General features: G+C 42.6%; 1 protein-coding gene across 2 annotated transcripts in view; it reads right to left on the reverse strand.

Moving 5' to 3' along the window:
• Nucleotides 1–3,205: 3,205 nt before the first annotated feature.
• ascc3 (activating signal cointegrator 1 complex subunit 3) overlaps nt 3,206–25,557 on the reverse strand; it is a 161,391-nt gene continuing 139,039 nt past the window's right edge. For both annotated transcript variants that reach the window (XM_052489893.1, XM_052489894.1), the window contains exons 36-43: nt 13,770–13,881; nt 13,304–13,438; nt 10,475–10,699; nt 7,569–7,720; nt 6,972–7,122; nt 5,660–5,866; nt 5,397–5,572; nt 3,206–5,205 (exon numbers count right to left, since the gene is read on the reverse strand). In XM_052489893.1, the coding sequence (XP_052345853.1) occupies nt 5,058–5,205; nt 5,397–5,572; nt 5,660–5,866; nt 6,972–7,122; nt 7,569–7,720; nt 10,475–10,699; nt 13,304–13,438; nt 13,770–13,881 (1,306 nt within the window). In that variant the 3' untranslated portion in view covers nt 3,206–5,057. The remainder of the gene's footprint in view (nt 5,206–5,396; nt 5,573–5,659; nt 5,867–6,971; nt 7,123–7,568; nt 7,721–10,474; nt 10,700–13,303; nt 13,439–13,769; nt 13,882–25,557) is intronic.

The following is a 25,557-nucleotide window of genomic DNA, read 5'->3' on the forward strand; positions in this document are numbered from 1 at the left end:
AATAAACAAAAAGTATAAACACGGTTATGGTAAAATTTCAAAAATGTTTTTCAAATGTAATATCTCGGTGATAGCAGGTTAGATGACCATGCACTATAGATGGACTTCAATTCCATAACATAACCTGAGGTATGTTGATAGACCATTGTGCCACAACGCATTTAGTCCGCGGAGTTTATTCAATTGCCTGATGCAGTTGACAAACTGCCAAACGAGATGGCAGATATTGAAACGCTAGAGGTCTTGCGCATATAGGGTACATTTGACGCAATACAGATTAATAATGTACGTTTGTGATATTTAATACAATTGCAAAATTTGCAACATTTAAGTGATTCTTTGTTGAAAATATAGGCCTATAAAACGGGAAAAGATAGGCCTAGATTATATATCGATGGGACACTTTTCACGCCATTTCGATACCTAGTGATTTTCGTATGAGGTTAGGTGAATATTTTCGCTTACCCCTAACAACCCTTTTCCTAGCCTCAGCCTCCTTACCTGCTACGAAAATGTCACTTCAGTATCAAAGTGGCGTGAAAAGAGTGTTTCCCATATGTCAACCTTTCCGTTTAATTTCCGATAAAACAGACAATTGCACAAAATAAAATCGCTTATGACTAACGGCAAAATATATAATTATAGCCACAGCAGTTAATATACAAAATAAGAATTAGTTAATGCATTGTAACCCAGGGTTAAACAACTAAGCCTATGCGAAATACATTTGGAACGTAATAGACCGTTTTTTTCCTCTGATGTGGACACCATATTGGGATACGTCAACGGAAAGACAAGTGTGCCCTTGCCCATGCACTCTCTCCCACCCCATCCACACTCTTCTAGTATTTCTCTCATCGTGTTTTGTGTTCGTATTTCTTTCACTTCGACACGGCCCCCTGGATGATAGGATATCGCCTGTGGCGCGCGAGGAAGAAAAATAACACAGGATGCGGTGCATGCACGGAATAGTTGACGCCAGTTTAACCTTAAAATAAAAACAAAAAACTACTAATTAGACTGCAAATATCTGTGGAAAAGAGAACAATATAAAATAGTCGAGCTTATTAAGTCCCCAGGATGGACTCAAAATTATGCCACATAGAAAAACATCTACCTAGGCTACCTCCACTGGGTAGGCATTATTAGCCTAACATGACGAAATTCACAGTAACATATCCCCTTGTCATTGATGTCCTTAATCGACATTAAGGTGGCATGCCTCAAGTCAGGGCAATCTAACAACGTTTCGTCTAAATGGCTACAAACAGAGACAGCCTACATTTCACTGTGAAATTAACAGAAAAGATCATTCTTAAAGAGTCAAAGCAGGGGTTCTACTAAGATAACACGACTCTGACTAACATAACATGTTTTAAGATGGTCATACCAAGGATCATTTAGCTTTGGTTAGGGATTTTAAGACCCCTTTAGGTAGGCTAATAAAAAAAAGACGATTTACTTACTCGATGAAACATTGAATTTGGCCTTACTGCTATTAGCTTATAGAAAAGCATTGAATAACAGATTCATACATGAAAAAAACGATTATCAAAAAGTTAATCAAAGTCATGTTTATTTTAAAGTGTCTGTCCTATATATGATAGATTAAAGATCAGGAAATATGTTTTTTTTAACACATATAAAACATAAATAAAATAAAAACATTTTGGGCCCTAAACTATTTAGATCAATTTGGTACTGGGCTACATTCAGATGAGTCTTGTGTGGCTTGTAGGTGTCCAAGAGCAAAACATGTGTGTGTTCATGATAGCCTCACCTTTCTATAGAGGGGTCATTGGGCTACACACTAACTGATAATACAGATGAAAGTTGGCAGATCAGTGGTAAGACTTCAGATGAGTTCCATGAAGTGACACTTGTGGGGGTAGTAGAGAAAAACGGAAAACAAATTGATTTGTAGACCAAACCGTTCGGATGATAGAGACATCTTTGTGAGATTTCTCATGATCTGACAAACACAGCTGTAGCTCGACCACCTTCCACCACAGATGCAGAAGGCCGCCATTGGTCAATGCAGTAGATTGAGACACAACCCATGCAAAAATATCAGATATAAACAGATACCTCTAGCTAGCTTAAACAGAAGGATTTTGATGAGGAGTTTTTCATTATGCTAATTAAAAACTATAGTCTAATGTAATTAACTCGAAAATGTGGATGTTAGGCACTGCTAGGCTAATATCCATAACTAACCTTAATGCAGTAGGCTACACTACCAAACAACCTACACCTATAATAAAATACAGGTCTAGCACTGAGGTCTGCACAGCCCACTATTTAGCTATATGGCCTGCTCAGCCCACTATTTAGCTATATGGCCTGCACAGCCCACTATTTAGCTATATGGCCTGCACAGCCCACTATTTAGCTATATGGTCTGCACAGCCCACTATTTAGCTATATGACCTGCGCAGCCCACTATTTAGCTATATGGCCTGCACAGCCCACTATTTAGCTATATGGCCTGCTCAGCCCACTATTTAGCTATATGGCCTGCACAGCCCACTATTTAGCTATATGGCCTGCACAGCCCACTATTTAGCTATATGGCCTGCACAGCCCACTATTTAGCTATATGGCCTGCACAGCCCACTATTTAGCTATATGTCCTGCACAGCCCACTATTTAGCTATATGGCCTGCTCAGCCCACTATTTAGCTATATGGCCTACTCAGCCCACTATTTAGCTATATGGCCTGCTCAGCCCACTATTTAGCTATATGGCCTGCACAGCCCACTATTTAGCTATATGGTCTGCACAGCCCACTATTTAGCTATATGGCCTGCACAGCCCACTATTTAGCTATATGGTCTGCACAGCCCACTATTTAGCTATATGGCCTGCACAGCCCGAAAATCATCAAATTACATTGGAGTCCCTGTCACACTTGGGCTATAAAGTAACAATTATATTCGTATTTAATTAAGCTCAAATATGGGATACCCTACATAGACTGAAAAAAAGTAGCTTATGCTATTTTGCAGAGACATAGGGAATGCATTGCTATGGTTTAATTCCTATACAATAGGCCTATTAGCATTCTGCAAATCTGGATCCAATAGTGAAGAGGTGGAAATAAGGCGATCACGTGGTGAACCTGACCACGACAGGAGAGGAGAGTCCAGCGCAGGGGTGTAAGTACAGATCTAAATGATGCTCACCACAATCACTACCAAATACTTGAAACGGTTTGACATGTTTATTTGACCCATGTCTGACTGACAGAGTTGTTCTTTAGGACCATATTCAGATGAAACCATAGCAGAGGAAAATGGCCCCAGTGACAGACTGTATCCTATAGAAATTACATGGTGATGGAACCAGACAGAGTGTCAGTAGAGAAACTATTTGCACATGCGGTGTAGTTTGAGATGAAATGGTGTGCTTTTTATATAAGGAGATTTAATTGGTAATTATTTGCATGATATGTCTTTTGGCATTGATAGTAAGTGTAATATGTATAACATAACAATATATAGGTCACTATCTCAAAGTTGAAAATCCCCCAAATTATTTAAAGACTTTTCAAACCAAGCAAAAGTATTTTTCAAAAGTCATTATATTCAATCAACAGAGAAGTTACATCTGCTTCAATTGATTGGACAATCCAAAAATCAGAACACAGACGCAGCTGAATTTTGTCTCATAAGTTTGGTTCTAAAATATAGTTGTCAGTTCTCCCAAGAAAATAAACACAGTTACAACATACTAATCAATGAAACAATTTGAGACACCTTTACACATTTATCTCTGTGTATTTTGGTTATGTTCTTCTGTTCCTTGTATGACTGTCTACAGAAGTTTGATCAGCTTCTATAGATGAATCTTCCACAAAGAAAGAGGAGGAGGAAGAAGGAAAGGAGGAGGCAATTCTGTGCTATACACTAAGGATTGTGGGGGTGGGGGGCAGTACCTGTAGCCCCACAGCACTACAGGGAAGCATGTTTCACACACCTGCACAGAATTACAGTTCCACCCGGCCAGCCTAAATAAACGAAACTCTCCGGGAGCAGCTTTTTCCTGTTGGACACAGTGATGCCACGTTTTCCCTGCAGTTAACCACCACGCGTTGTGCTGCTCTCTTACTACTGTTATTCTTCATCTCAACAACGTCTCAATAAAATATGTCACCCCTCCCCAGTCCCTAAATCAACTGAGTAATATAATAATAATAATATATGCCATTTAGCAGACGCTTTTATCCAAAGCGACTTACAGTCATGTGTGCATACATTCTACGTATGGGTGGTCCCGGGGATCGAACCCACTACCCTGGCGTTACAAGCGCCATGCTCTACCAACTGAGCTACAGAAGGACCAACTGAGTAAAACAAGCCACCGTTTATCAGGTTTTATTTTCCTCGCCACCCGTTCAAAAATTGGTGGATTTGGGGAGTTTTAGATAGTAGGCCAATGCCTGGAAATATAATTGACATAATATGACTGGGGAATGATATGATATACTGCAACAAAATAGGTATTCATTGTATTACACAATGTTGATGAGGTAACTTCACAGCCCCGTCTTTCATGAGTATTTCTATTGACTGACTGATCATTGTACAGGGTCCCATTAGGCCCAACAGTTTCTTATAGCCCATGACCCAGACTCTCCCTAGTTCCTTAACCCTGTATCCTCATTCCCTCCCTCCCTCTATATTACCAGACAGGCATGGAACCCTTTAAGGCACATGTGTCAAACTCATTCCACAGAAGGCAGAGTGGCTGAGGGTTTTTGGCTCATCCCTTGTCCTTGATTGATAAGTTAAGGCCACTAATTAGTAAGGAACTCCCTTCACCTGGTTGTCAAGGTCTTAATTGAAAGGAAAAACCAAAAAACCCGCACACACTAGGCCCTCCATGGAATGTGCTTGACATCCCTGCTTTAAGGCTAACCCACAGTCACACAATCACAACCATCACATCATCAGTGTAAACATACCGAACATTGGCATCTAAAGACGCTCATGGCCATTGTCTTGTCATTTGTATATGCTCATTTCAGTCACTGTCATCATGTCATGTTGACGTATCACTTGACGGACATGCCTCCCATGGCCTCAGTGACTTCACTGTTGACCTGGGCAGCGATGCAGGCAGGGGTCACGTTGAGGTGGAGGTCATACTGCTGGTCCAGACCCAGGTAACTGTCACTCATCAAGTATAGTGTGTAGATACACCTGGAGGGAGAGGAGAGGGTTACTAGGGAAAGTAAGAGTTTGTGGTGGGATATATATCAATGAATCAAACTATATTATAAAGCCCTTTCACACCGGCAGCTGTCCCGAAACGCCTAAAGTAACTGGGCTTAGACACCAAAGAAAAAATGTGTTGAACTTTTTCCAATTCTTTTTAACATTTCTGTACGTACTTTCCGGTCTTCACGGGGGTGTAGAAGGCCAGGGAAACGGTGCTGCGGTGTCGGCAGTATCCGATGCGTTTGACGGCCAGTAGCTCTCTGCGCTCCACCTCTCCTAGAACCAGAAACCAGCCCTCATCCTTATTCTTGGGGAACCTGGGGGCCTGGGCCTTAGTGTCCTGCTTCCTCTGGAAAATATGACGACAAATCAACTTATCAGCAGTCAACTAACATCAATAATGTGTGTGAGCTCCTTTATACATGTGTGTACGTACCCTCTGCTGGCCGGTGTTGATGCGCTGCAGGGAGACCTGCAGGACGTACTCCTGGTCAGCGTGGACGTCCAGCCAGCTTCTTTCGTCTCTGAGCTTTCCCCCGGCCGCAGGGAGGGGGCGCTCTGTCTGCTCCCCACACCCCTCCCACCAACCCTTCACACTCAGACGCACCTCCACCACCGGCAGATGGCTGAGGAACGACCAGGCCTGGAGGAGAGAGGAGAGGGAGGAGGGATAGTAAGAGAGAAACAGAGAGGGAGAAAGAGAAATGAGAGAGGGAGAAAGAGACAAGAAAATGTGTCAGACCGGAGTGCAGATAGAGAGAAAAGAGGAGGGAGAGAAACAAAGAGCCAAAGGTGAAGAGAGAGAGAGTCAGACTTAAGTGAGAGCCTTGTATAAGATGGACATATCTATCTGGTAAGACTGGAGCGTTTGATGAAAGCTTGATTCATTCAAACACACATAATTCCCATGGTCTTAGGTGCCTCTTAAAGCTTTGTCACGGTGACTTTAACATCAAATGGAGAACACAAATCCAAAAGGGGATAGAGAGCAAGAGAGGTAGAGGGAAGGTAGAGACAGAGAGCGTATGGATGATAGGTGTGTGAATGTGCGTGTCTGAGTATGTGTGTGTGTGTGTGAGAGTGTCTGTGTTTTCCTCCTGAAGACCCTGTCAGTGTCAGGGAGGGACTGGGATGAGAGAAGGAGAAAAGCCTCTCAGATTCACCCAACAAAAGCTATTTATGTAAGGATTACTGTCCCCTGGCGAATCAGACTGGGACGTTGCCACGCATCTAGTTATTTAATTAGCCAGGCTGCGATGCCATGGGGGGGAGAGCGTTGAGGGGCTGGGGACACTGATTGGGCAAGGCCGCTGGGCTGGCAGTGGCGCCTGGACGCTCTCATTACAGCTGCAATTAGCACTTAGATTGGTGCTGTAAACCCTTGCATTGGACCGTAATAGGAGATCCTGGAGGTACTTTGGACCACTGCGACAGACTGATGCTTCTCACTGTGTGTGTGTGGATGTGTGGGTTGACGTTGGTAGAGTGTGTGTATATGTTGTTTGGTAGTGCTCTGGTAGTGTATTTGAGAACGTTACATGAATAGAGAGATGAGGCCGACACCTTGGAAGTATTTCACGTTATTTCATTGTGGTGGAGGACAATGGAGACTGGAGGGTTCATGGTGAAGCATATGTACCCCTAGAAAGCATCTGTTTCTAATGGAAAGTGACACTTTATACATCCAGTATCTGGATGTGTCCTATAACAGTGAGGTGAAGGAACGCAGAATGTTAGAAGGTTGTTACCTGGGAGATCTGATGGGGCTGAAGCTCCTCTCCCACGATGGCAGCGAAGGTGTTCTCCCGCCCCTCGCAGGTGGCAATCAGCTCAGGGAGCCCTTCTATTGGTCCGTGGAAGCCCCTGGCCCCGCCCTTCCCTCCCTTGGAGCTCCACCTGCTGCGGGGAACATCAGGGGGCAGATCTAGTCATGTGATTTTAAATCCTAACCACACTTCCTGCTGTGTCGTCGCCACTGGAACCCCTGTCCTCTCTCATCCCTCTATTTCTTTCTCCTTACCATATTTATTGAGTTTGCACAAAATTATTCTTCACTGCAGGACACAGTGTCTCAAATCCACATGGTGTGTATGTAAAAATAATTAAGATTGCTTTGGACACTCTCTCTTGAATTTCCTCTCTCTGTGTGTGTTAGTGTGTATGTGTGTGTGTGTCTGTGCACGCGCTGAATGTAACTGATGCTGCTTGATGATAAGAATGCTTGCAGAGTTTGATAGTGTCTGTGGATTATAAAATGGTCCATGCCATAGAGCGTTAATTAAAGAGTCCTAGCCCCATTCTCATCCTGTGTGCGTGTGTGTGGGGGTCAGTAGAGTCATGTCTACCTGAACAGGTAGAGGTGCTGCTGCTCTATGGTAGGTAGGGTCAGTATAGAGGAGTCATTGAGCCACCTGCCCTGAACAATCATCTGCACCAGGTTACAGATGCTGAGAGCAGTCACCAGCCAACCCTCATTGGCTGCTACATCCAGCATGGCCTGTAGACAGACAGGAAATACTTTAGTTGAAAAATGCACGCATTTATATGACTATATAACATCCCCCACTGACATCAGTGTGAGATTTACCCACAATGAGTTGCGTTACGATTGAGCCACTTTTGCACACTCAAATTCAGCAAGTCTTTACACATTCATGCACATATGCTAAACAGCTACACAATAAATACACCCCTCAATATCGCTAACACACTCCTCCCCCCTCCTTTGCAGGTTGACATTTATTGAGTCTTGTCCTGGAGGCAGAACTGGGGCAAGCTGAAAAGTAAAAATTGGCTATATTACTTGTTGGTGTTCATTTAAGGTTAGGGTTAGGCATCAGGGTTAGCAGTGTTGTTAAGGTTAGGGTTACGTTTAAAATCATATTTTATGACTTTGTGGCTGTGCCAGCTAGTGACCACTCCGCAGAGATCCCTCCAGAACAAGATGAAAAACGCTAACCTGCTCCCTCCCTCCTTCATAAGGTAGAGTTTGCCAAGCTCCGCTGCATTCTAACAAACTTAATTAATCAGAAAGTAATTCCCCGGCAGTAACTATGACTAAAGAGGACCTTGAGTGCACAGGCGAAGCCCCGGCAGAGTTAATCAAAATGCTAATGCAGTACAAATTAAAGTAGTACTGATTAACATTTCACAGAAGCTGAAGAAGCAAATGGATGGTGACAGAACTACGGCTGATGTCACTGGAGTCCCCGTTAGCTGGGCCATATTCATTAGGCACCAAACGGAAGAAAACGGACTGAAACTTCAGTTCAAAAAGAGACGCTTGATTTCATTTTCCGTTGCAAAACGTTTGGCTCTAAAGAATACGATACCCTCGCCACATGAGGAAAAATGCTCTGTTAGCCTGTGAACGAGCAACCCGACAATCACTACCAGACACACACACAGTCAGCGCTTCGCAGATCATCCCCCCACACATAAAAAGGCAGCAACAATGGGTTACAGAACCAGACCCTACAGGCAGACATGGACCAAATCTCTCCCAGGCATGGCCAATCACCAGCAGACCTGGGATCTGGTGCCCAGGGAACTTGTTGGGCAGGCCTGGTTGTTAGGAGGAATCCCTGATAAGGCTCATTTTTACAAGGAGTTACAACTTATCTGCACACCTCAACAGCCTCCTGAGTGACAGGGAGGCTGTCATTATGTGTGTGTGTATGTATTCTAAGATTGTGTGCATGTGTGTGTGTGTGTGTGTGTGTGTGTGTGTGTGTGTGTGTGTATTGTGTATGTACTGGAACTATCAGCAGTAAGTGTGTGTGTGGTGGTTAGGTTAGTGGCAGACAGTGCAGTCTGTCCTGTTAAAGCCGTGCTGTCCCTGTGAGGTCCTGTGATCAAACATGACTGTCTTCCTCATCACACTCAACAATTTCATGCTAGGAAGTCAGAAACCCAAAATAGATACAGTATTTGTCTTTGTCTTTTAAAAAGGCAGAATTGATCAACAACAGCAAAAACATATCCTGATCCATTATCACACTGAAATGTAAATAGTTTCAAAACAAGACACCTACAAGACACCTCCATGACATGTTTATGCCCAGGGCTCTAAAGTGCAACCATTTGGTGGCACATGCTGCTGGATATTTTGCTGTGCGATCTGACATTTTATTTTGGGAGCACCAGTGCAATCAGAAAAAAACTGAATAAAATCGTCCAGATAATAATGGTTGTAATGACATGCTTCACTGTGCCGTTGTTTATGAGTGCCCTAGCGTAGATTCCTTCAGTCCAAAGCCTATTTGTTTCATCCAAAGTAAAGAATATTGAAGAATTTTCAAGTATGCATAAGTGATTTGTATTTCCCTTCAACTTTGTGAAGACGTGGCGGCATGGGAACGCCCGTGTGCACTGTCCACCACTTCCTGTAGCCAGTTAGCGATGCCAAAACAGTCATTTCCAAAGGCTTTCCATACAACTTCCCAAATTAAATGTTAACTGCAAAGTAGACTTACCTGGAAGAATGATATGATATCTTGATGATTTGTATCAATCGAGTGGTCTTTTCTTTTGCAAACTCTATTACACATGCAGTACACAAACCACACCTGCCAAACACTTTGTCATTTAAATGACAAGTTTTTGTATCAACATTTTAGCTTTTGACAATAAACAAATGTCTTACAGGGTTAAATATTAGTTATATACCACAACATGTACCTCAAAAGTAGCTAGAATTCATATAGGCCCAATATGCTATATCTCAATCAATTAAAACATATATATATTTAGGATTTTATGTGCTCCTAACTTCTTAAAAGTTGGGAGCACCAGTGCTACCAATAAAAAAACATTAATTTAGAGCCCTGTCTTCTCTATGTCATCCCTATGTCACCTCTACTGCACTCTGTCCTGACCATGCTACAAAGTGGCTCCAAGCACTAAGCAGAAACTGCCTCTCTGTGTCTTTAGACAAGCCTTTCATTTCCCATATTGAATGAACAGGGAAGAGCTTTCTTCCACCCAGAACATCTAAGTACTGGTGCTCTGACTGACACATGGACATGTGCTCAGGGTCTGAATCCCAGGGCTGAGAGAGGATCCATTCTGGGATGTATGACAGCAAGCTGTTCTTTTTGATGGGAACAAAAGGACAAGAAAACAGAGGAAGTATTTCAGAGGTGCACTGTTCAGAAAGGAGCAGGGTGGTGGGTGTCCCCAGAGGGATGCAGTGTGTGGTACAGTACATAAACCTACACAGCAGATCTTGCACACACAGTCAGCCACTAACCTGACAGATGCGTATGGCGTTGTCCAGCACGGTCTTGGTGTCAGTGCCGTAGTCGGAGCAGGGCAGCTGGGCGCGGCTGAAATGGGCCTGCAGCAGCAGGTGGGTCTTGGTGTGGGCGCTGTCGTAGCTGTGGGGGTTGACCTGCAGGGGGAGACGCTGAGCCAGCTCACTGTTCAGCTGGTCCTCGTTGTGCCTGACGGGCAGCTCCGCGTACTCCTCAGCATCCTGGAGAAGGGAGGGAGGGAAGGGGGAGTGAAGGGAGGGAAGGGGTTGAGAGAGGAAGGGAGGGGGAAGAGAGAGGGGGATATAAAGAAAAAGAGAGAAGGAGAGACATGGAAGTAAGCAAGGTTCCCTGCTGTGGTTCTGTGGATAGATCCTTTGTTTCAGTCATCTCCGTTAAAACAGCTGCATCAGGATCACTGGCTCCCCTCTCCCAAGAGAGCTGTCCCCCCAAAATATATTTAATAGCAAAACCTCTCAGCGAATGAAGAAACGTTAAGTTACAACTGTCCAAACCTGCTCATAAAATCCTATGAACAGTCAGCAACTACACAGCAATTTTCCACAATATAAAGTTTATTTTTTAATACAATGTACAGTGGTGGTTCCCTTTCATATTGTTAGACTCTGTGCTAAACTGTGAATGGCTGATGTCGAACAGCCAAACACTCAGTCTAGGTTGAATGTCTAAATGTCTACCCACATCTCTATTCTTCACTCCTCATAGGATATATATAGCCTATATAAAACCATTGGGTCTAGTGTAAAACCATTGGGTCTAGTGTAAAACCATTTGGTCTAGTATAAAACCATTTGGTCTAGTATAAAACCATTTGCTCTGGTATAAAACCATTTGGTCTAATATAAAACCATTTGGTCTAATATAAAACCATTGGGTCTAATATAAAACCATTGGGTCTAGTATAAAACCATTTGGTCTAGTATAAAACCATTGGGTCTAGTATAAAACCATTGGGTCTAGTATAAAACCATTGGGTCTAGTATAAAACTATTTGGTCTAGTATAAAACTATTTGGTCTAGTAATAAAACCATTTGGTCTAGTATAAACCAATTTGGTCTAGTATAAAAACCATTTGGTCTAATATAAAATCATTTGGTCTAATATAAAACCATTTGGGTCTAATACAAAACCACAATGCCCTATCAATCGGGCTGTGTTTAGTGCTGACGGTGTGTTCTGAGTTGAGGCTTGTTCAGGGGAGACAGATGCATGGACACGCATGGCTCTTTTTCTGTGTTACTCTAATTCACTGCAGTACGTTAAGTTTCCCCAACGTATTTCCATCAACAGAAGACCAGCGGAGACATTTGTCATTGGGCCTACCCTGCTCTGGACTGTTAAGCTGACATCCATCAGCAGAGAGATGCAGTGTTAGAAAAGAGGGGGATTGAGGAACAGGGAGAACGATGAGGGGAAAAACAGGACTAAAATGATTGATATGGCAGTGGTTTAGTGTCTGCATGCAGATGTGCAGGGGATAAAGACAATGGATCTTTATACAGAGGTCATCACAACACACTAACTGCTAACTCCCCTACTCACTCCATCCAGCAATCCATCCCTGCCTCCCTCCCTTCATCCATCTCTCCTGCACACTTTCTCTTTAGTGACATTTACAGACAGGGAGGGAGGGAAAGAAAGGAGAAGGTTGGAAAGGACAGGAGAGAAATAGAGAGAAACTTTTAAACAACTTTTTCCACATACTCTTTCAGTGTGTGTGTGTGTGTGTGTATAGTAGGTCCCTTGAGAACTTTAAGAAGAGGAAATAGTAGAGCTTCAAAGGGTGGGGGGGAGTGGACAAGGGATGAGTGGGCTGGCTGGGGGCATTGTGGGAGCAAAAGAGGGGAAACTAATGTCTAAATCTTTTCTGCATTTTCAATACATTTCTTTCCCGACAATTCCTCTCTAATCTGTGATCCTTCACCCTCCCATCTCGTCGAAATGTCTGGGTGAGAGCCATCATTGGGGGGGTCAGAGGGTGGAGGGGGCACGGCGGGTTATCTGACACAGCTACGACCGACATTGAGGAGAGGTGTGAAACCACTGTGTCCTAATGATCCCACCAATTACCAGCCACCAATCAACAGCCTCACTAGGAATAACAGACATAAACAGGGAGTAGAGGGAGAGGAGGAATAGGTACTCGCTATTAACAGGGAAAAAGAGGAAGAAAACCATATGGAGGAGAAAAAAAGACCCAGGAGTAATGAGGGGAGTTAATGAGGCCCAGATAAAGAGGTGTTAATTTTACAGAACTGAGATCCAGACCTCAATCATGATCATCTACCTATCCTACTGTCCAGTAGTCTATCCCTCTCTCTCACTGTGAACACAATGGGAGAAGCACATGTAGAAGCACAGTAGTATGGCAAACAAATTACATCGGCCTGCACAATGCCCAATAGACTAGAAGAATAAACTACACACTCAAACATTTAGAAAATAAAATGTAATTCAATGGCTGTAGTCCCACCCTGATGGAGTACCGTCTAGTACAGCCTCGTCTAGTACAGATGCCCAGGGCACTCCAGATGCCCAGGGCACTCCAGATGCCCAGGGCACTCCAGATGCCCAGGGCACTCCAGATGCCCAGGGCACTCCAGATGCCCAGGGCACTCCAGATGCCCAGGGCACTCCAGATGCCCAGGGCACTCCAGATACCCAGGGCACTCCAGATACCCAGGGCACTCCATATACCCAGGGCAGTCCAGATGCCCAGGGCAGCCTATAGTGGAGGTGATTGATGCCCGGATGAAGACAATGTCATCATGTTCTGTGGTCATTCCCAGCAGTCAGTCAGACATACCGTGAGGACAGAGAGGATGTCCTGGATGGGCAGCTCAGCCCTCAGCCTCTCTTTGAACATCCTGACTGTCTGGTGCTTCAGGTAGTAGTAGGAGGAGATACGACCGTACGTCAGGGCCTCAATGGTGCAATCATCCTGAAGGGAGGGAGACCGTAGGAGAGGAGACGGAGGAAGAGAGGAGGGAAGACAGAGAGGAGAAGAAACAGGGAGGAGATGAAAGGATACAGGGAGGAAAATAAGAGGAGACAGGGAGGAAGACAGAGAGGAAAGAAGACAAAGAGGAAGAGGGGTGAGAAGACAGGAGGGAAGACATGGTCAACTGTACTGATTCATGTTAAATCTATCAACACAAACCACAATGGTTCCCTCAGTATGTACCGGTGTGCCTTAGATCTTCACACTGCCTTACTACGACAGGCAAATGAATTAATATGAATACATGTCGTACACACAAACACTCCCCTACCTCTCCTATCTCCATACAGTAGGAACACTCCAGGTCTCGGAGACTCCGCTCCACCAGGTTGGACAGGTACTTGTTGATGGTCTCGTGGCTGATGTCATCCAGGCTGTAGTAACTGGACAACACACAACAACCACGGTTAGTTTGGGACCACTTAGAAATGTCCTTGTTTTCCATGAAAACATACATGAAATGAGTTGCAAAATGAATAGGAAATATAGTCAAGATGTTGAAAAAGTTATAAATAATGATTTTTAATTTAAATAATAATTGTGTCCTTCAAACTTTGCTTTCATCAAAGAATCCTCCATTTGCAGCAATTACAGCCTTGCAGAGCTTGATGGTCACTTCTTACATACCATACGGTCAAGCTGCTCCCACAACAGCACAATAGGGTTGAGATCCGGAGACTGTGCTGGCCACTCCATTATACAGAATACCAGCTGACTGCTTCTTCCCTAAATAATTCTTGCATAATTTGGAGCTGTGTTTTGTGTCATTGTCCTGTTGTAGGAGGAAATTGGCTCCAAGTAAGCGGCGTCCACAGGGTATGGCATGGCGTTGCAAAATGGAGCGATAGCCTTCCTTCTTCAAGATCCCTTTACCCTGAACAAATCTCCCACTTTACCACCACCAAAGCACCCACAGACCATCACATTGCCTCCACCATTCTTGACACAAATGACGTCAAGCACTCCTCCAGTATCTTCATTTTTTATTTTGAATGTTTTTCTTTGTGATCCGAACAGCTCAAACTTAGATTTGTCTGTCCATAACACTTTATTACAATCTTCCTCTGTCCAGTGTATGTTCATTTGCCCATCTTAATATTTTCTTTTAATGGGCAAGTCTGAGATATGGCTTTTTCTTTGCAACTCTGCCTAGAAGGCCAACATCCCGGAGTCGCCTCTTCAATGTTGACATTGTGATGGGTGTTTTGCGGGTACTATTTAATGAAGCTGCCAGTTGAGGACTTGTGAGGCTTCTGTTTCTCAAACTAGACACTCTAATGTACTTGTCCTCTTGCTCAATTGTGCACCGGGGCCTCCCAATCCTCTTTCTATTCTGGTTAGAGACAGTTTGTGCTGTTCTTTGAAGGGAGTAGTACAGTGTTGCCCGAGATCTTCAGTTTCTTGGCAATTTCTCGCATTGAATAGCCTTCATTTTTCAGAACAAGAATAGAATGACGAGTTTCAGAAGAAAGTTCTTTGTTTCTGGCCACTTTGAGCCTGTAATCGAACCCACAAATGCTGGTGCTCCAGATACTCAACTAGTCTAAAGAAGGACAGTTTTCAGCTGTGCTAACATAATTGCAAAATTATTTCCTAATGATCAATTAGCTTTTAAATTATAAACTTGGATTAGCTAACACAACATTGGAACACAGGAGTGATGGTTGCTGATAATGGACCTCTGTACGCCTATGTAGATATTCCATAAAAAATCTGCTGTTTACAGCTACAATAGTAATTTACAACACTAACAATGCCGACACGGTATTTCTGATTAATTTGATGTTATTTTAAATGGACCCGTTTTTTAAAGAAAAGCAAAAAAAAAAAAAAACATTTCTAAGTGACCCCAAACTTTTGAACGGTAGTGTACATGTAACAGAAACTAGGAAGAGAGATTATATATAACATTTAGGAAACATACAACAAAAAAGCAGCAGCCACATTTATAAAAGATCCTAGTCTATTTAATAGAGGAAATTGAAACTTCATATCAGTTTCATATCTAGTTCCAGACTAGTTCCAGACTATTACTCCCAAATCAAGTGACTTCTGATAGGTCCAAAACACCACATGAGCAAAAGTCCCTAAAAGGAGTCATCTTTAAGGAAACAGCTGACACATACAATGCTTTTCTACCTCTCCCTTCTCTCTAATAAACCCTCTGTAGCCGCTGCAAAGTTATGCTAAAACAGATAAATACTATTGGACATGTTTAAGATGTGGCCAGTGGCAGTAATAACTCAGCGGTATTAAAGGAGTCTATGGGGAGTCTGTAATATATGTATGTTTTTACTGCTTATTGATTTACTCATAACCCTGCGCTGACCATAGTGACGACTCCATGCTCCCCACACTAACACAGATACACTTCATCTATACAGATAACGTATATTATCAACACACACACACACACACACACACACACACACACACACACACACACACACACACACACACACACACACACACACACACACACACACACACACACACACACACACACACACACACACACACACACACACACACACACACACACACACACTATATTCTCTAGCTAGCACATAAAAATCAATACACAGAATAAATGGCACACATCAATCAAAAGCCACTGCATCATAAGCATCAATAATACCACAGAATAGGCCTGTTAGTTTTCTCTGGGTTTGTTTTTGGGGTAGAACTGAGGTAACAGATAATTATTAAGACTTTAGACAAACTGTAGGTCTAGAGGAACCTTGCCCTTGGGCTATACCAGCCCACAGCCTGGAACAAACAAAATACCCTCATCACAAAATGATTCCCAGGTTTTGGGCCATACAGTATTTGCTGAGCTAAGACAACGCACAGCCAAAATGGCTTCCATGCATGGCTCAGCGGCTCTAATGGGTAAGAGCTACCACATGAGTCATGGCCATAAGTGCACACAACTATGTGCTTCATTAACTTCTAACGACAAATTACATTTGAGTGTGTGTGTGTGTGTGTTTGTTTGGGGGTGGGCGTGTGTGTTTGGTTGTGTGTGTAGGTGTGTTTGGGTGTGTGTGTAGGTGTGTTTGGGTGTGTGTGTAGGTGTGTTTGGGTGTGTGTGTAGGTGTGTTTGGTTGTGTAGTGTGTGTGTGTGTGTGTGTGTGTGTGTGTGTGTGTGTGTGTAAAGCTTTAAAGTTAGTGGTATGAAAGATGTGATGGTTATATAGCATTCTGAAGAGTTCAAGCTATTACAGGTCATCTGCAGAAGAGAGGAAATTGAGAAATGATATGAGAATGAAACAGAGGGGGAGAGAGATAGACAGAGAGTGAGAGATAGAGGAGAGAACGAGCGTGTTCAAGAGAGATAGAGGATGAATACCAATGGCTCAGTTAACAGGTAGAAGGATGCTTAATGAAGGTAATTTGACAGTTGCCTCCATACTGATGTATAATAATGTATGTAAACATGGAACCACTCACTGACATAGCCCACTCCTCACATTACACTTGCATAAAACAATCCTCCCATGATTATTATTCACAATCATCTGTTGTTCTGTTGAAAACCAGAGGAGGGGTGGGGGGAGAAACACAGAGCCCATTGGAAAATAATGCAGCATCGAAACGGAAACAGCAGTTGGGGAGCGGCGGCCATACTTAATGTGGGTTTAATGTTAAGTATGGACGTCATTATCATCACTCCACATGTCAACACAGCCCAGCAGCCAATGCGTTTATTGCTGACCACATTTCACAGCTCTGTACTGGGGTGTGAGAGAGAGTGTGTGTGAGAGAGAGTGTTATGGGCTGTCTGATTAAGTCATGTCCATTAGAATCATCAACATTAGACTCCTGATGCTGGACAAACACATTTATGGTGTGTGTATGTGTTGTGTGTGTATGTGTAGCAGCACTGGATACAAGCCTCTCCAGTCAATCATGTCTCCATGAGTAATGGCCGGTGACAAGGTGACCGTCTCCAGGGATTGCAGGACAGATCAGATGGCCAATTGGCCATGTATAAAATACAGCTGTGACAATGTGATGTTGGGTGGTACACATATCTAACCCATAAATCACCTGATATTGCCGATACTAAACCAACTCTTGAACAAAAAAAATAGGACAGGCTGAAAGGATATATAGAGGTTGAAGTATAACTGAATGGTGCTACATAACACAATATGTTATGTAGCACAATACTTACATAACACAATATAACACAACATTTAGCCCGAGTAAAAATTCCCTGTACTAGGTCAGTTGAGATTAACCACTTTATTTTAATAATGTGAAATGTCAGAATTTTATTAGAGAGAATGATTTATTTCAGCTTTTATTTCTTTCATCACATTCCCAGTGTGTCAGAAGTTTACATGCACTCAATTAGTATTTGGTAGCATTGCCTTTAAATTGTTTAACTTGGGTCAAACGTTTCAGGTAGCCTTCCACAAGCTTCCCACAATAAGTTGGGTGAATTTTGGCCCATTCCTCCTAACAGAGCTGTTGTAACTGAGTCAGGTTTGTAGGCCTCCTTGCTCACCCACACCTTTTCAGTTCTGCCCACACATTTTATATGGGATTGAGGTCAGGGCTTTGTGATGGCCACTCCAATACCTGACTATGTTGTCCTTAAGCCATTTTGTCACAACTTTGAAAGTATAATTGGGGTCATTGTCCATTTGGAAGACCCATTTGCGACCAAGCTTTAACTTCCTGACTGATGTCTTGAGATGTTGCTTCAATATATCCACATCATTTTTCTTTTCTCATGGTATGATGCAAATTTTGTTCTCCAAAAACCATGATCTTTTTTGTGCAGTTGCAAACCGTATCCACATAATTTTTCTTTCTCATGATGCCATCTATTTTGTGAAGTGCACCAGTCCCTCCTGCAGCAAAGAACCCCCACAACATGATGTAAACAATTGGAACAATTACTTGTGTCGTGCACAAAGTAGAAGTCCTAACCGACTTGACAAAACTATAGTTTGTTAACAAGAAATTTGTGGAGTGGTTGAAAAAGTAGTTTTAATGACTCCAACCTATGTGTATGTAAACTTCCGACTTCAACTGTATGTATGTATGTATGGTCTGGGAGGCCTGGGTCAGGACTTAGCGGTAAATGTGGGCTGACAGCCGTGTCAATGCCAGCAGTCTGGAATGTTCTGTAATCCTCGTCCTCAACGCATAGCAGATGTCTCTGCAACACAGTGCTTCCTTCTACCCAGCTATCCATTAGAGGAGGATCAGTGTTTGTGTGTGTGTATGTATTGTATATGTGTGTGCGTCCCTGCATGTGTGTACATGTGTTGTTGCAGGGAGACAAACACAGTGCTGTTGTGGCTGTAAATCATCTGTGTAATCACTAACTAAGGTTTGGTGGCTTTAAGCTCTTAGTTATTCAGATAGACCAGAAACACCCTGTCTAGAATATCAACTATATTTAGCATCTTAGTGAACTGATAATTGGTATACTTAAAAGATCCCTCCAGATGAAGTTTGAGTCACTATTACGACTTAATTTCTGTTCTAGTTCCACCCTCAACACCGACGTATGGGTCCTTATAAATATTGATTAATCGGGTGTGCATATTTCCACCTTCCTCCGTGTTCCCAGCCCATACGGTCTCTGGCACTCCGCAAATTGTAAACACACCAAAAAGACAGGATCAGGGTAGCTTTGCTAATCGCTAACTTATGGAGCACAGCACAGCTAGGTAGGTAGGATAAGGTGGAGGACCATCCACTCTCCCCCCACATATTCTGCAATGGAATTGAATGATCAAAGATGAATACAGAGATCAGTGCTAATATTGGAGTTTTACCGTTGAAGCTAGAGGCTAGCTAACCTACTCGCTGGACCAATAAAGCTAGCTAGCTAGGTAGCTACCGGTAACTATTAGCAACTGTAGATAATTGTTTCCAATGTTGTTTCAAGGATAAGAGTATCTGTAACTATGCTAGCTACCTCAGTTTTTTGATAACCTCATTATCTGAAGCAAAAATGTTAGGTAGTTCGCTAGCTACTGTACACAAAATCTGGCGAGCTAACTAAACAACAGTTGGAACGACCAAGCTGTCATGTTTACAAGTATGCACACTAGCTGGCTACTAGATTACCAATATAACAGCTGGCCACAAATCTTTTTGTTGGGAGCCAAGGAAAGCAAATATTGCTTTTATCAGTGATGGAGACTAGCTAGAAGGTAGACCAATACTTTTATAGCAATATAGCTAGCTACTAATACAATAGCCCAATTTATTGCATACTGTTAGGATGAGCAGGTTAGAATAAGGCCATCACTTGGTCAGTCAAATTATAAACCATACGCCATACCAAATTGGAGTCCACCTGTGGTAAATTCAATTAATTGGACATGATTTGGAAAGGCACACACCTGTCTATATAAGGTCCCACAGTTGACAGTGCATGTCAGATCAAAAACCAAGCCATGAGGTTGAAGGAATTGTCTGTAGAGTGCCGAGACAGGATTGTGTCAAGGCACAGATCTGAAGATGTCTGCAGCATTGAAGGTCCCCAAGAACACTGTGGCCTCCATCATTCTTAAATGGAAGAAGCTTGAAATCACCAAGACTCTTTCTAGAGCTGGCCTCCTGGCCAAACTAAACAACCGGGGGAGAAGGGCCTAGGTCAGGGAGGTAACCAAGAACCCGATGGTCACTCGCTGACAGAGCTCCAGAGGTCCTCTGTGGAAATGCGAGAACCTTTCAGAAGGACAACCATCTCTGCTGCACTCCACCAATTAGGCCTTTTTTGGTAGAGCGGTCAGATGGAAGCCACTCCTCAGTAAAAGGCACATGACAGCCCGCTTGGAGTTTGGCAAAAGGCACCTAAAGACCCTCAGACCATGACAAACAAGATTCTCTGGTCTGATGAAACCAAGATTGAACTATTTGGCCTGAATGATAAACGTCACATCTGGAGGAAACCTGGCACCATCCCTATGGTGAAGCATGGTGGTGGCAGCATTATGCTGTGGGGATGTTTTTCAGCGGCAGGGACTGGGAGACTAGTCAGGATCCATGATGAAAACCTGCTCCAGAGCGCTCAGGACCTCAGACTGGGGTGAAGGTTCACCTTCCAACGGGACAATGACCCTAAGCAGGAGTGGCTTCAGGACAATTCTCTGAATGTCATTGAGCGGCCAAACATCTCTGGAGAGATCTGAAAATAGCAGTGATGCTCCCCATCCAACCGGACAGAGCATGAGAGGATCTGCAGAGAAGAATTGGAGAAACTCACCAAACACAGGTGTGCCAAGCTTGTAGCATCATACCTGAGAAGACTCGAGGCTGTAATCGCTGTCAAAGGTGCCTCAACAAAGTACTGAGTAAAGGGTCAGAATACTTATGTAAATGTGATTATTTTTTAATACATTTTAGAATAAGTCTGCAACGTAACAAAATGTGGAAAAAGTGAAGGGGTCTGAATACTTTCCGAATGCACCCTATACACATTTGAAATACATTCCGTATATACAGTGAAGTCAGAAGTTACATACTCCTTAGCCAAATACATTTAAACTCAGTTTTTCACAATTCCTGACCTTTAATCCTAGTAAAAAAATCCATATCTTAGGTCAATTAGGAACACCACTTTATTTTAAGAACGTGAAATGTCAGAATAATAGTAGAGAATGATTTATTTCAGCTTTTATTTCTTTCATAAACATTCCCAGTGGGTCAGAAGTTTAAATACACTCAATTAGTATTTGGTAGCATTGCCTTTAAATAGTTTAACTTGGGTCAAACGTTTCGGGTAGCCTTCCACAAGCTTCCCACAAAAATTTGGATGAATTTTGGCCCATTCCTCCTGACAGAGCTGGTGTAACTGAGTCAGGTTTGTAGGCCTCCTTACTCACACACGCTTTTTCAGTTCTGCCCACAAATGTTCTATAGGATTGAGGTCAGACAAACGTAATAAGATGGTTATCGTCTACTACATAGCAGATGTCAGAGGATTGATTACCTAGCAAGCTAGCAAGCCAGCGAGTCAAGGTAAAATACCACAAACAGAGACCGGATAAAGCCAGAAAAACTTGAAAAAACTATCACCAGTCTTGAGTGTTTTCATGGTCTTCACTCACTCACTGAAAGTTAGTCAAGGGATGCGCCCGTATCACTTGAATGTGAAATTTGACCGTAAACAGAAAATTGTTCTATACAGGAGCTTCTCATCTACACCATATTGCACGTGATGTTTCACACTTGATTAATGCAACGCTTCTCAAATGTTTTAACATTTTAAAAGCCATTATGTTTTTTATTTGGCTGACAGAATCAAAATGCTGTCTACTCGTATTAAGGTAGGGGAGACGGGCTAAGTAACTCAAATTTAGAAACCACTCAGAAAGATGTTATGCAATGTAATAATTATTGGTTTATTGTTTTTTTTAAATTATTGCCCCCAGAAGCACTGCCCCATGTGAGAAGGGAGAGGGAGATGTCTGCAGGAGGAAGGTCACTCTGGTGGACAGTCCAGGCTGGTGGAAGGAATTTCATTTGTCTGATACGGCTGAACTTGTTAAAGATGGACTGCAGCACAGTGTGTCTCTATGCCCCCCCCGGACCCCATGCATTCCTCCTTGCGGTTGAGGTGAACTTGCCATTCACTGATGCCTAAGATTAGTGGAGGATCAAGTCCAGCTCTTTGGCGAGAGAGTCTGGACTTACACCATCATACTGTTCACATGGAAGGACTGTCTGGGGGAGACAACCATTGAGCAGTTAATTGAAGGTGAAGGAGGCCCTCCAACAGCTTATAGAGAAATGTGGGAGGAGATATCATGTTCTCAGCAATGAGGACAGGGGTGATGGCACTCAGATCACAGAGTTACTGCACAATATAGACATGTTGGTGGCAGGAAATAGTAGCAGCCATTTTGAATTTGAGACCTCGCAATTTTAGAAAGTGGAGAAAGACAGAAGGGAAACTAGTGTAAAAAAAATGGCACATCCTCTCCCCAATACAACTAACTAAAAAATGATTATTACGACCATGAATAACAATAACTATAGCAGCCCTGTGTTTATAAATGTGGATATCGACTTTACCATTTCAGCATGGCTTTGTGGCACAGTCAATGCCACGCAGGACTAACAGGCCAGAAGGTTGAGGGTTCGCCGACCACCACGGACGGACGAGCTGACTCTCCCTGTCTGTCTTATTACACTACAATCAGAGCTGGCTGCAGAAAATTTTCAGTTAGGAGGAAATCAGATTTTCTACATTTTGATGCCATATTTATATCAAATTATGTCACAAGTTTTCCACCAATAGGTTTCTGTACAAATGCACCACACACAACCAACGCATAACTGCATACCGATTACAGACTTCGAGCGCTTATTTATTTCACCTTTATTTAACCAGGTAGGCAAGTTGAGAACAAGTTCTCATTCACAATTGAGACCTGGCCAAGATAAAGCAAAGCAGTTCGACACAAACAACGACACAGTTACACATGGAGTAAAACAAACATACAGTCAATAATACAGTATAAACAAGTCTATATACGATGTGAGCAAATGAGGTGAGATAAGGGAGGTAAAGGCAAAAAAAAGGCCATGGTGGCAAAGTAAATACAAAATAGCAAGTAAAACACTGGAATGGTAGATTTGCAGTGGAAGAATGTGCAAAGTAGAAAAAAAAATAATGGGGTGCAAAGGAGCAAAATAAATAAATAAATTAATTAATTACAGTAGGGAAAGAGGTAGTTGTTTGGGCTAAATTATAGGTGGGCTATGTACAGGTGCAGTAATCTTTGAGCTGCTCTGACAGTTGGTGCTTAAAGCGCTAATCGTCAATGGTTTGCATTTTCAACACCATAATCAAGTTGAGTATGTCAATTTCGACAAACAGAAATTACATCCCTCCCTACTCAGTATCGAAGGCTCCGAATGTCATTTCACTTTTTGAGTTTTCTAAGAAATGTCTCTTTACATGAATAGAATGACCGTTGTGCAGTTTGGATGCTGGAAGTATATTAGTGGAGTGGATGAACGTGGGTTGGTAGCCTACAAGAGACCTTTGAAGTGGCATAATAAGATTAAAACATTGTGACTAGTTGTGTTTATGCCACATATAAAAATTAAATACATTTTAGAAGTTCAATTACATACTGTACCAGTAAAAAGTTGGGACACATACTCATTCAAGTGTTTTTCTTAATTTTTAGAATAATAGTGAATATATCAAAACTATTAAGTAACACATATGGAATCATGTAGTAACCAAAAAAGTATTCAACTAAACCACCAAAATATATTTTAGATTCTTCAAAGTAGCCAACCTTTGCCTTGATGACAGCTTTGCAAAGTCTTGGCATTCTCTCAACCAGCTTCATGAGGTAGTCACCTGGAATGCATTTCAATTAACAGGTGTGCCTTGTTAAAAGTTAATTTGTGGAATTTCTTTCCTTCTTAATGTGTTCAAACCAATCAGTTGTGTTGTGACAAGGTAGGGGTGGTATACAGAAGACCAAGTCCATAATATGTCAAGAACAGCTAAAATAAGCATAGAGAAATGACAGTCCATCATCACTTTATGACATGGTCAGTCAATTCAAGTAACAGACCCATCTCAACAACTGTTTAGAGGAGACTGCGTGAATCAGGCCTTCATGGTCGAATTGCTGCAAAGAAAACACTACTAAAGGACACCAAGAAGAAGACACTTGATTGGGCCAAGAAACACGAGCAATGGACATTAGACCAGTGGAAATTAGTTATTTGGTCCGATGAGTCCAAATTTGAGATTTTTGGTTCGAACCACCGTGTCTTTGTGAGACGCCTAGTGGGTGACCGGATGATCTCTGCATATGCAATTCCCACCGTGAACCATGGGGAAGGTGTGATGGTGCTTTGCTGGTGACACTGGTTTATTTAGAATTCTTCAAGGCACACTTAACCAGCATGGCTACCACAGCATTCTGCAGCGATACACCATCCCATCTGGTTTGTGCTTAGTAGGACTATCATTTGTTTTTCAACAGGACAATGACCCAACACACCTCCAGGCTGTGTAAGGGCTATTTGACCAAGAAGCAGAGTGATGGAGTGCTGCATCAGATGACCTGGCCTCCACAATCACCCCACCTCAACCCAATTGAGATGGTTTGGGATGAGTTGGGATGAGTTGGACTGCAAAGTGAAGGAAAAGCAGACCACAAGCGCTCAGCATGTGGTAACTTCTTCAAGACTGCTGGAAAAGCATTCCAGGTGACTACCACATGAAGCTGGTTGAGAAAATGCCATGAGTGTGCAAAGCTGTCATCAAGGCAAATTGTGGTTTTGTTTAAAAAATGTTGGTTCCTACATGTTTCCATATGTGTTATTTTATAGTTTGGATACCTTCACTATTATTCTACAATGTCCAAACTTTTGACTGGTACTGCATATTTTGGCTATATTGAAGCGTTTGGTTCTAGGTCGAGGAAATAGCTGCTTGGTGTTACGTGGGCTTGGTGGGCCTGCAGGGAGCATAGACCTATGTAGTCACACTATATAAGACGATTTAGGCATCAGAATGCGAAATAGACTACAGCCAGACTGGCCTACAACTGTGCATTTCTAACTACTGTGCATTTCTAACTACGGTGCATTTCTAACTACTGTGCATTTCTAACTACTGTGCATTTCTAGAATGTCGAGAGTAGACCCACAACTGATCCAAATGGAATGAAGCATTCAAATAACAGGGCTTTCATTATTTCAATTACATGTTCACTGCAGTTTACCCCTAGAGTAGAATCGTACTCAATTGCACTAATTTGAAAACAATAATGCAGTTTTACATTGGATTGCGGCGTTGTAGGCTAGTCTAGGCAGGATACTTGCATTGTCCCTAAAATATCAACAGGGGAGCTTTTTGAGCTGTGTGTCGTCACACTATTATTCTAAGCACATTGATTTCTCACAGACGATAAACAACTTTGCATCTCTCTCACCAGGAGATTTTAGCTCCACGGATAAATTATTAGACTGTATTAGTGACTTAAATACTTGGATGGCTCACAACTCCCTCCAGCTAAATCAAGACAAGACCGAGGTACCTATTGTTG

The sequence above is a fragment of the Oncorhynchus keta genome, chromosome 31, assembly GCF_023373465.1.
Source record: "Oncorhynchus keta strain PuntledgeMale-10-30-2019 chromosome 31, Oket_V2, whole genome shotgun sequence".
Classification (NCBI taxonomy): Eukaryota; Metazoa; Chordata; class Actinopteri; order Salmoniformes; family Salmonidae; genus Oncorhynchus; species Oncorhynchus keta.